Source organism: Limulus polyphemus, unplaced genomic scaffold, assembly GCF_000517525.1.
Source record: "Limulus polyphemus unplaced genomic scaffold, Limulus_polyphemus-2.1.2 Scaffold881, whole genome shotgun sequence".
Lineage (NCBI taxonomy): Eukaryota > Metazoa > Arthropoda > Merostomata > Xiphosura > Limulidae > Limulus > Limulus polyphemus.
Window position 1 is genome coordinate 70,524 of NW_013666491.1, and position 13,221 is coordinate 83,744.

At 33.6% G+C, this 13,221-nt stretch overlaps 1 protein-coding gene across 1 annotated transcript in view; it reads left to right on the forward strand.

The window, feature by feature from the left end:
* The first annotated feature begins 3,091 nt into the window (after positions 1-3,091).
* Positions 3,092-13,221, forward strand: part of LOC106461021 (protein timeless homolog) — an 82,080-nt gene continuing 71,950 nt past the window's right edge. The window contains exons 1-3 of the mRNA XM_022387829.1: positions 3,092-3,165; positions 3,441-3,582; positions 6,714-6,867. Of these exons, the coding sequence (XP_022243537.1) occupies positions 3,477-3,582; positions 6,714-6,867 (260 nt within the window). The 5' untranslated portion in view covers positions 3,092-3,165; positions 3,441-3,476. The remainder of the gene's footprint in view (positions 3,166-3,440; positions 3,583-6,713; positions 6,868-13,221) is intronic.

The window sequence follows — 13,221 nt, forward strand, 5'->3', positions numbered from 1 at the left end:
TTATGCTAGACTATTTTAATTAGTGTCTAGTTAATTGTCCAGGAGTAGCCAGAATGATACAATTATTCCCGTCTGTTGAGTGAGCTTGAGTCCTCAATCCAAAAATAAATTATTGTTCCTCAGTTAGTTTTTATAATCGTATCTTATATTATGAGCCCCCCAGTGGCCCAGCGGGATGTCTGTGGATTTACAACGCTAGAATCCGGGTTTCGATACCCATGGTGGGCAGAGCACAGATAGCCCTTTGTGTAGCTTTGTGCTTAACTACAAACAAACAAGCCCCCCAGTGGCACAGCGGTATGTCTACGGACTTACAACGCTAGAAACCGGGTTTCGATACCCGTGGTGGGCAGAGCACAGATAGCCCTTGTGTAGCTTTGTGCATAATTAAAAACAAACAAACAAACAAACTTATATCATGTCTATTTGCTTAGACATATCATATAACAAGGCTCTTAATTTATACTGATGAACAGTAATATTACATTAATTTATCATATTGGTGTCGTATGCAAGCTTATCATATGTTTTACATATAACTTCAAAATTTCGGTACCCATTGAGCATATATTTTTAACATACCAAATCAGCAATCATTAAATTCCTCTCACTCTAATTACTCGCAGAACTAATTCATTCAGTAAGGATATTACGCGTGCCTTCTCTTAGGAAATATTATGCAACCTAGTGCATCATGTACAGAAAGTGACAGTGATAATTTCTTCTGGCAAGTCAGGTGATCCTCCAAGGATACAACATCGCTTGTTTTGCAGTGAGAGTTGCCACCAGTCATGTGGGTTGCATCTGCCTCCCGAGGAGAATAGCATGTCGTTTTCCCTATATAATGCTATGTTCAGAAAAAGGCAATTAAAGAAAAACTATCTTGAGATATAACATGCTTCAGTAAAGGTGTTAAAATGCATTTGCACTCTAAGAATTCTGATTGTGTTTGTGAATAAAGATTGTTCATTGTGAGATACATTGTGTCCAGTTTTTTTTTTCTTTGCTCCGTCGTTATTAGAAAAATTCAGATTCTGCTCTGCAAAACATTTTCTGTCAACCTCCAGTTATTCAATAGATCCTACTCCAGCATTCAAACGTAAATCAGTGAATCTCAGAATAGCAAGTTCGGACAACAATTGAATATGTCATTAGACGTCGTTTATCTCCAGGAAAGGATGTCAAAGTAAACTGAAGAATTAATTTCTGATTCGAGAGAAAAACTGACATTGTACATGATTTGCCTGTGAGAAGATAAAGTCAAATTGTAGAGAGGATATGATTTCAGTTCTGCCAAATCTGGGTTCCATTGTTACAATATGTTGTGGTCATACAATCGAGTATATATAAAAAAAAGGAAGAAATGATATCCATAAAGTTAAGTCGGATGTGTAAAGCCAAAATATATTGTCTAATTGTAAGGGCAACGTTGTGATAAGATAGCTCCTTGGTCATCTATAGAAGCGACGAAATTACATAATAATTTTTCCAAACAAGAAATCTTCTATCGAAGACAATTTAACCCTATAAGTGATCTTTTATACCATATGGGAAATAAACCCTTCAAAATTTCATGCTTTTTTGGCAAAAATAAAGTATCCAAAATTACTAATGCATTAGTGACTTCAATAGACCAGGGTATCAAAAATTGATTATCCTGAGCTACTGTGAAATTCCTAATGTTTAAGATGTTCTATTTCATTGTCAAAAAAAAAAAAAAAAAAAAGGAAAAAATATAATCATCTTGCTTCCCGCAATGTAATATGTAATGACTATGCAAAAATGTATGAAGGACTTCATAATATAGAGGGAGGGAGAATATTATGCTGTGGTTTAAAATATTATTTAAAAATATTTATTTTTCCAGTATCATGTCGTTTTGTTATAAAAAATAATATTTGACTTGGGTTTTTTAATTATGCTATAAAGTTTTGCTGATAGATATCGTTATGTGGTTTACGATAAATATAATGTTTGATTGGTTTAAGTTATATTCATAGACAATAATATTTTCTTTGATGTAATTACTGTTTATGAATTAGAAATTAAATAAGAAGAAAACGCTTAACCTAAATTTTTGTTGAATTATTATTTGAAATATTTAATTCAAAGTGGCCCACCAGTGGCACAGTAATATGTCTGCGCATATACAACGCTAGAAACCGGGTTTCGATACCCGTGGTAGGCAGAACACAGATAGCCCTTGTGTAGCTTTGTGCATAATTAAAAACAAACAAACAAACAAGTTCAAAGTGTTTTAAAGGTGTCCAAGCGTATTCAGGAAATAGGAAAAGAACATTATTGTTTGTTGAATTTCGAGCAAAGCTGCTCGATGGATATCTGGCTTGCCATTCGTAATTGTGAAATGATATCCTAGAGTGCAGGTACTTAGTCAACATCACCTACCGCCAACTTTTAATCGAATAGTGGAACTTGACTGTCAATCTTGTAGCGCATCCACAGCTCTAAAGTGCGAAATGTGATTTTCCTTTACAGCGGTAACGATATGCGAACCACAGATCCATGACCGGTACGTTAAACATCTGTGCGCATTTGGCCTTCGAACAGAATGAGTAAAGAAAGCAACCTCTCTTGATAGCCTTTGGTTTTAATAAATAAATTTATTTATTTTTGCCCAAAAGAGCTTCACAACACTACATAAATAGCTGTTGTTAAAAAGTTGGACTTATGAAAATAATAATTAATAGTATATACTATTTAAGTTATATGAAACTTTTATTAAAGACAATCGTATAAATAAAATTAATGTACTCAAACATACTAATTATTAATTATTCAAATCTATAAGAAAAAATTCAGTGGTTATAACACACTAGGATACCATGCAAAAATTAACATAGTTGTAAAAATCCAAAACTATATTTTCATACACATTTGACTTTAAAAATTAAAGAAAATGTAACTAAATGTATATTCGCAAAATATATAAAGTGTTTAAAAAGTCTTTGAAATTCCACCTGGCAGTAACTGAGCATTTGTAAAATTCATTAGTTTTCTTTCTTTTTTAATTGTGTATAGAATAGAGAGCGCTTGGAGTTGTTATTGTCAGCTGTGCATTTCGCGCCTTATTTGTGAAGAAGAAAAGAGGTGACAAACGTGTATATATACAAATATCTATACGCTTGTGGTAACAATAGCATAAATGTTTGTATTTTTTTCTCTTCTTCTGCTTATGGTGCATGCATAATATGAAAATTTACTTTATACTGTCTTATAATTAACTACTAAATAATTATATGTGGTGAAGTTTAAGTTAACTTAAGTTTAAACTTGAACAAAGCGATTTCATGATTTCAGTTCGATAACTAACCAACTAGTATTGGCAGTACAGATATTAGTAGTCTCATTTTTAGATGTGTGTCTCTGTTTTTATTTGATTTTTTTATGATGTTTAGATTTTTTCATTCGTTTTCTGCTAGATTTTACCACGATTGAAAGTGAAATTTAAGTAAACCATGAATACTTCCGATACCGCATTGATCAATGCGGATTTACTCGCAACTTGCCATTCTCTAGGAAGCTGGGACCAGAAAGAATACATAAAAGAACCAGATTGTTTTGGTGAGTTTTCCTTTTTTTTTAAGTCTTGAATTCGCAATTAATTACGTCCAAATCCTCAAAATGTGGTTATAAGTTATCACAACATAAGATCCAAGTAGTACTAATTATTCACTTGATTCTTGTATTGTATAGTTTAAACTTGGGTCTAAAGAAACCAAATATTATACCAACACATGAACTTCGAGTTAAACTGATTTGGTTAGAATTTCCAAACTGGTTGTTAATGTTGATCTATTTTGATGAGGGTCGATTGTTATTTTCTATGGAAACTTGGTTATAAGGTTAGGTTTTTCAGTGCAAAAGTAATCAGAAGTATTTGATTTTGAGTAAGAGATGTCCTTTAAAAAATATTTTAGCAAAGGGAACAATGGATGAGGTTTGTTAATATATGAATCACCATATTCACTATCAAAGACTTTTGAAGAAGAGAGTTTCTTTCCATTCCTACTAATTCTAGTTTTCTTTCAAAGAGAATGAAACTTTAATTTTTTCAATTTTAGTTTTCTTTATATTCTTTTTGGATATATCATTTTTTCTTTTTCTTGATGACTTTCTTGCAATGGATATCTTGTTGTTGTCACATCCACAATGATTGCAATTATTCACTTTGCATTTGCAAGAAATAGGAGGCAAAGGATTGTCTTCTGGTGTTTCAATAGTGTTGCAAAATTTGTTGACCTGTTAATTTACAGAATTAGAATAATAGTAAATAAATTATCTATTCATTTTTGAAAATATTTAAGTACAACTTAGTAATTAAATGATATTTGAATACGAATTTCAAGTATAAGTGTCATTGATGATTCAAATGCTTTTAACAAAGAATAGATGAGTGTAATTAATTACCATTTTTGTCTGCAATTATGATGAGGCAGACAGTTGTGTGCCATTTGTTTTAGCATTACATTCTCAAATACCTGAAAATTCTTTAAGATCAATATGTTAGCATAAGAACAGAAAGTGTTTAATTTTATTCATCATTTTACATTGAGCAATTAATTATAATATAGAGAAAAATTAAAAGTGGAAGCTACAAGTTGGGCTGTTTAACATAACATTTAGGACAACAAAGAATCATATATGTACAACCATCTCTGAGAAAAAGTAAAAATTTAAATGCATCCTTTATTTTTCAGAAAATCATATATTCTCCTGTTAAACTCTTGTCAGATTTCATCCTCCACTATCGCCAACAGCATCTCATTCCATTAGCTAATCACCTGTCTTAACTGGAGCCAAGCCTGTCTTTCAAATCTTAAGTTCACTTGAGATCTTTCATCTTTTGTCTTCAGTATATAGCATAAAGAAATCAGAGGTCTTTATAACATGACCTGTATACAATGAAGGACCGTGTGGTCCTTCAAGGTTATCCATGCACTTCTATTCTTGAGAAAAGTGAAACTTAAACATGCCCTTTGTTTTCCAGTAAATCATTAATTATTCTCATAAACTTCTGTAAAGTGATGGTCTTCATTACTGTCAACAGCAACTCATTCTTGAAGTCAGTCACCATAATTAGAAAAGTAAAACTGTCATAACTGCATTCTAGTCTGTATTTTCCAAATCTTAAACATGTGTCATTTTGTCCAGTTTTCTTTAGAATATAGCACAAAGAAATCAGAGGCCATTATTATGTTGATCACTCGGTGCCACTATAGCGTGAGGTCTACCTCCCGTTAGTACCATAGCGTAAGGTCTACCGCTGCATTATCCATCCTTCATGGATATCACACATTTCCATACATTTATTTTAGCGATAAACACTTAATTTGATAAATTTTTATACATGTTTGATAGACCTGGGTAGGCGACATATGGCGGTAGACCTCACGCTATAGTAGCACCGATCACTCTTAATAATCTAGTAAATAAAATTACCTTTTACTCTTCTTTTCTCAAGAGAAAATGGGAGATCTTAATCTATCTACATAACATAACCTTTGATCCTCTGAACCTTCTCTTATAAGTCAGTATTATTTTTTAGATAAGGAGATCAAAATAACACACATTATTTTAAGTGAGGTATTAGTAGTGATTTTTAATAATTAGATAACTACCTTTTTTTGATGAGTAATCAGGGTGTGTCTAAATAACTTTTAAAATTATATTGTATTAGTAGCAAGCACTGTCATAATAATTTGAATGATTTATATAAAACTTTGCTAAGATCCTTTTTTTTAGTCATGCTATTGAGTGAGTTCCCATCTATGTTAAGCATGTGACCTCAAATTATGATAAATCATATACATTACTGTAATTTGTCCAACATATCAATTGATCCAAGTCATTCTGTATTATCTTAACATTCTCAATATAATTAAAAATATCCAATGGGTTATGATCATCAGCAGACTTTATCATCAGCGTACTAAATATACCTTTATCAGTAGCATTCATTTGCAGATGAAAAAGTGAAGGCCTAAGCACTGACCCGTGAGGCATACCATTAGTAACCAAATGTCCAGTTTACTGGACTTCATTAAAAGCTTTTTGCTTTCTTTCACCCAAATAGCTATTCCTCCCTTACTCACACTGATGTGATTTTATTAGCTAATCTTCTATGTGGCACCTTATCAAAAGCTTTCTGAATAGTTATGTACACCAAATAGCCTTTGAAATAGCTTTGTGAAAATAACAAGTAACATACTAAAAAAAAAAGTTAACAGATTAGTAAAACAAGATTTCCCTTGAGTAAATTCATGTTGGCTCTCTTATGTAATTTGATATTTTGTTAAATTATTTTATTAGACTAGAAAGTAAGATTACAATTTCCAGTGTAACTCTTTATCACCTTTACAAATAGGAGTAACATTAGCAATGCTCCAATCTGCAGGCATCTGGCCACTATACATTTTTAAATATTTACAAAGAAAGGTGTACATTTTGAGCTAACTTTTAATGGATATTTTTAGACACTATGTATAGTAATAGCTATAAAGATGACTACTTAGAAATGTACAGTTTACTTGATATTAAGCACAGATTCTAGAAAATCTATTTGTGAGTGTTTATTTTTATAGGCTCTGCATTGTATTCTGTCAGAAATGTATAAGTTTATTACACATGTAAGTATATCGTTTTGGTTTAGACTATGAAGTGCAGTATATGTGTCTACCATATTTTTTTTCTAGAAGGTATAAAAGACTTGATTCGTTTCCTACGAAGGGATGATGACACCCACGATATCAGAAGACAACTTGGAACTATTCGAGTTTTGGAGACAGATTTATTGCCACTTCTAAAGTATTATCCAAATGACAGTGCATTATTTGAAGTTAATCTAAGGTATTGTATTAAAAATTTAAAGATCTTCAAAACATTAAATACAAACACATCATTCCTGTTAATTTTCATGAAATTCTGACATTTTCTGAAATTCATTTATAAAAATATATATAAATCTAAATCATACTCGATTCCATTGTTTATAAGGGAATGCTTGCTTCCTTGCTCTGTGTAGTTCAGTCAACTGTATTGTTTGCAAGTTTCAGACTTACTATAACCCTTGTTTTCCGATACGGTAAATTATCTCTTCTCGCATAAATAGCTATTCTTGTTCAGTGCTGCTCTGTATATGCAATTAAATTTTTCCTGTGCCATAAGAAGTGGCAATATTAAGGCCAGATTACACTTACAATCAACTGGTTCAAATGCGTCTTGCATGCAAATCATCATGCAACAACCCTCCACCAATAAAAGTGTGACACACTCTCCTGATGGATGTGACTTCCTCTATTTGATTCTACTGAACTATCACTTCTCATTTGGCAGTACTCATGTCGAAACGTTTTAGTAGTGCTCTTCAAATTTGTTCAGCTTTTTGATTTTGTTTTTGTTATCATTCCATGTGGTGGTGGACACTGATCATCCTGTTAATTTACTCCATGCCAAAATTTTCCACCTTTGTCTTACCAGATTGACTCTCCAGTGGTACTTGTTTATCATCCACCTCTTTTCCGAGGCAATCCACAGAGATCCTGAGGGTTTGCCTCTCCATGAATAACTCCCTGTTGGCAAGTTTGTCTTTTTTGACTCTAGCCTTACACACATGGTTTCTCTGTTGTTGGATTTTCCTGTGAAGGATGCAGCCTTGTCCCATGTTTGTTTACCACCTACTTATCTCCAGGACTTGCGTATGGCCCTTTTTTCTACAGCCGTATGTTTTTAGTAGTATTCCTGAGACTTTGGAATCCTGTTTGGAGTCAATGTAACAACAAACTACCCTTTCTTCTTTGTCCAAGGCAGTACAAGATCTTCTCTCCCAGCTCTTTATGGCACCCAAGATAACTGGAGACTGGCGGCCTGTGATCGATTTGTCTCGCCTCAATCAATTTTTGGTCTACCTTGATTTACCATGAAGTCTTTTCTCACCCTCAGGTAGGCTTTTTCTCTGGGTTTGTGGATGACCAAGTGGATGTCACAAATTCCTACTTGCATATCCCTATATCTCATTAGTCAAATTGCTAACTTTTGTTTGTTCATCACAGGGAAGTTTATCAATTTTTCACCCTGCCCTTCGGCCCCATATGTATTTTGTTGGATGGTCAAGGCTTTCGCCCAACATTTGCATGCTCAGGGTTGTGTTTCCATCATTATTTGGATAACTGGCTTCTGTTAGCTAGTTCCAAGCAGGAGTCCACCCATCATACTCATCTGCTGCTCCTGGTGGCAACGTGTGTGGGTTGGTTAATCAAATTGGAGAAGCCATTCCTTATACCTACCCAATATCTTTGTCAATTTGTGGGTCTTTTTCAACACTTATCTCAGTTGGTCCCAGCCTTCTCCTTTGATTTCGTTCAATGGAACTTCCAGTTCTCCATGCCTTTACTGCTCCTTCTGTTATGGCATGCAAGGTTTTATCCCTTTGGGGGATGTGGTCTTCCACTGAAGCCCTTATCACCATGGGTCAAGTGCATATGATGTCTCTTCAGTGGACTCTGCATGACTAGTGGAATCTTGCATGGAATCCATTGGAGGATCCTATTTCCCTTTCTCTTTCCCTTGTGAGTGAGCTGCATTGGTGGTTTGATAAGGCTCACATATCGGTGGGTGTTTTGCTTCTTCTCCCTCATCCGGATTTACATATCTTCACGAACGCTTCCCTTCAAGGCTGGGGTGTGTGGATTGCTCATCAGGAAACTTCAGGTTATGGTCTCCGGCCAAATGATCTTACCATATCAACATCCTGGGGCTTTTGGGTGTACATCGTGCCTTTGATAATTTTTTCATTTTGCCAGGAATTGTCTGGTCATGATCCATTCTGACAATTCTACAGTGGTGGCTTATCTCAGTCACTAAAGCAGCACCCATTCTTGTTTCCTTTGTTGTTGGATCTACATTTTTGGGTCCACACACTTGATATTTGTATCATTGTGTATTATTTTCTGGGTGCATTTGTGTCAGTTTGTTTTCCAGTGGCTATGCCTACAGTGGGGTACTCCTAATCTGGATGTATTTGTTGCTTCCCTCAATACCAAATTACCTCTGTTTTGGTCTCCGGTTCCTCATCCTCTTGCTCTGGCTGTCAATGCATTCAGTCTAGATAGGACCAACAAATACCTGTATGTTTATCCTCCCATCCATCTTCTTCACAGGATGATCTTGATCATTCATGCCATTTTGTGTCTAGTCCTTCTAATTACTTTGTACTGGATGGCATAATTGTGGTTTCTGTGGCTATTCCAGCTCTCTCTCTCTCTGCCTCTCTTTTACTCCATTCCTTTTACATCATCTTCAGTCACCTGTGTTTCATCCAGCCCTTCATATCCTCTGTTTTCATGCTTGGTTTTTAACCAGTCCATGGCAAGGAGATCCACTTTGTCTCAGTGGGTCACTTCTTTTTTTAGCTTGTTCCATTCATCCTTCCTCTTTTTCCCCCGCTTGATCCACTGTTCCTCATATTACGGATTTCCTCACTAGGCTGTTTAACTCTCTCAACTCTCTTTGACCAACCACATGACTTCTTTGTACTTGTTTAAAGTCTTCATAGATTTAATACTTCTAACTTTCAATATAGTGTGTATATCTTAACAAAATTTGGCAGTCTTTCAGTTAATATTGCAAGTTTTTCATATACAAAAAGTCATATTTCTTAGTGAAGTATTTTTAATAAAATAAAATAAAGATTTGTCCATGATTATATTGAATATTTGTTTTGAATAATTCGTGTGCAAAGTAATTTTCATGCCAAAATTAAAAATACTTTTCCTCATCTCAAAAATCTAAAATTTCCTTTGTGTAATCTCTAAAACCTCCTTAATGCATTTCAAACGTTTTTTTCAGTAAAACTTTATATTTCATCTGTTATTTTTTCTACCCTAACTCAAAATGGGATCGGTCAATTTGATTGACCTCGTAACCACCAAAAAGAAAATCAAAATGGATCTAAATAACCCTTTTTTCTTTCTGGCAGGACTTCAAATTGTAACATGAAACTAAATTAGTTTATTCTAAGCAGCTTTAAATTCATAACAGTATACATATATTTATAATTTTATTTTATTCTTTTATTGCTATTTGAACCATGTTTAACTACTGTCTGTGCCAAAAGAAGTTGTAAATCAATTGGGGCACGTGCAGCTCGAGTTACACTATCGAATTACATTATCTATGTGCTGCTTGTGTGGGTGCTACATGAAACATTTTTATTATATTATTATGATTATTTATTTTACCTTATCTAATCTTAACTAATCTAAAAGATCCATATTTTTTACATTTTATTTACTTTTATAAAAATAAATAAAGCATAAACATGAAAAACAAGAAATAAATTACTTACCCAATCTTCTTTTTTCTTGCTGTTGATTGTCAATTATACTTAAGCCTATATATTTTATACTACTGATGGTAGTGCATTAAATAATTTGTATTTAATTGAATAATGCACCAAAGAACATAGACTAATAACATGCTAAAATCAGACAATTTCCCCTAAATCTCAAAATTTTTCTGGCTTTCTAACCATGCGATAAGACCTTTAGAAATTCATCTAAGTTAGTTCATAACTTCCTATGAGAATGAATCTTGTACTCTGAGTAAAATTGAAGCTTATCTGTACAGAACACAACACTATACAATATGTCATATGATAGATAAAAACCTGACTTTCTATTGGTTGTAGGTAATATATGATTAAACATAAAATAGAACTACTAACACAGCCTGAAAGAGAGGATGTGACAGGTAGGTGTGGCATGTTGGCTGCTTATTTCTAATTTCTATGGCCATAATGTGCGCAGTGTTGAGATGGGGTGTTCCACAAGATTACTTTTAGGTTTGTCCTCGTAATATATTTGCTTCATTAATATGTCCCTTCTGGGCCATACTCACCCATGGACTTCGTGGGTAAAGCTGCCCATCCTTGCCATGCCTTTGATTGAAATAAATCAAGTTTGGTCTGCTTTTCAAAATAGGTTTTTGTGGTCACGTGTTGCACTGTCTCTGGTGTTGTCATTCCTTCGGAGCTTCCACCGCATTTTCTCCCCCTTTTTTTCCAGTGGAGTATGGAAGTCCTTTCCACTTTCCAGTTCCAAACCAATGGGGTGGTGGACCATGGAGGCATCCTCCTGAATGTGATAATGATAGACAAAACATATAATGATAAAACTGTTCAGTTGAGAGTGGGGCATTGGTGTTCTGCTGGTGTAGATGACAAGATGTCCTCCAATCTGATGCTCCATCTCTGTACATATTTATCCAAGGGGATGTGATAGCTTTGGAGTTAGCTGTTAAAATTGCAGTTCACCCCTTCAATTAGGATCCCTCATTTGAACCTCACATGGGTGTCAGTTCCCTTGATATGTTATTTGTTGTATTTTGTTATTTGCCTCTTTGTGAAAGTAAACTAAACTTTTGGTATTTGGTTATGATGTTTAGCAGTGCTTTTAATTTATCTTCTTTGCTGAATTTTACTACACTTTTTTACTATGTAGCTATAAATTTCTCAATGATAATCATGGACAATTTACCTATTGTTTTTTACCTCAAATGCTGTTGGGTCTATTGGTATTTCACTGTCTTCTGGTTAGTTGGTTCTTGTTGCAGGTTTTCAGTTTTTGTTAAGTAGATCATGCAGTTCTTTGTAGATTGTTATAAGTTTCTGTGTCAGGCATGTGTGCTGTTTTATTCTAGTACTTGAAAGGTCTCTCTGTCACTGTGGTCTATGCATCAAAATTGAAACATTGCTGTCCTTTTTGTTATGTAAAGACTTGATGAATATCTTAATTCTGCTGTCTCCTAGTATTTGAGCTTCATATATAGTTTTTGCTTTTTTTTTGAGCTCAGAAGTTTATTCTAGACTTTCGTAATGATGGTATAGTTATCCTTATAGCGAACTCCTTACTTGTGGTATATACCCCAACATGTGGCATTTCATGTCCAGAGCTGAAATTCTGTATTACAGAGTTTTTAGTTTTACTTTGCAGAATATTTTCTGTTGTTCTAGTTTGTGCTTATTCTGATATTTTCAGTGCTATAAGAGGTTCTTATTCACTACTTTGAAACTTTTCTTATGAATCAGTTTTTTGGCTCCAAAAAAATTTATAGTTTCTGGACATTTATGTTCCAAGAACATAATATTGGAATTACTGAGAAGACTTAATTGATTGCCTGTGGTCCCTTTCTTTGTGGAGGGGTGAAGGGAAGCATTTTCGATTTGTCGTGAGTCTGTTGTTTCTTTTTCTATAAGGTATTTCATTATCCTAATGGATTGTCTTCTGGGTATTTTATTTAACTCTTCAGACTTCTTTTCTTTGTAGATCTGTTTCAAGTGGATGTGTAGGATTTAGTTTTACAGCCACTATTTCAAGTAGGTAGTTAAGATTGTAGTGATAGATTTGCTGGAATTTTATTTCCCAAAAGAATGAGGACTAATTCTCTTTCATTTATTTCTACAAACATTTTGGGTTTCAAAATTGAGTCGTTTAACCCTTTCGATACGGGTCACAGGTGAAAGGCCATGCCATCTTATTTGTTCAAAATTTTATTAAACTAATATTTCATGAATTTATGTCAATAAGTTAGGTATCAAACTGTAGATTACAATTCAAATTTTAGAACTATTCATTACTCAATTTGTTAATTTAAAAGTAAATATTAAAAAACACTGTGTCATGTGGTACGTTGAATGCAGTACTGGTTTAAATTAGATATTTATGAATTCAAAATACTAAATCTATAGTTTCATATGAATGAGAAACTCAAATTACAGATATTGACAAGCTAGAATATAAAATAAGAAGGTCTTATCTTTTTTACTTGCTAAGCTATTGCTCATGTAATAAATCAAACATAGTGGCACCCTGCTCACTTTATAAACACTTACTTCTATATATGACATGAATAACCAGTCGGAAGCTCAGAATGTCTTCCTAGTAGTTTTGTAAGCCTTTCTAACAAACCTAGCATCATTTCGTTCTTTTAAATCAAGATTTCAATGAGGTAGTGTGTGTATTTAGTCGGCTTGAAAATTCATATTTTTTTTATAGTAAAATACATTTCAGTTACTAAGCTCGATAAATTGTAGTTGAATTCTATGGTATCGATATAGTAATTTATGATTTTTAGTTATTAAAATGTATATATATATATAAAACCTAAAAAAATTATTTCGTTTCATATCCTCCACGTGCAAAATTT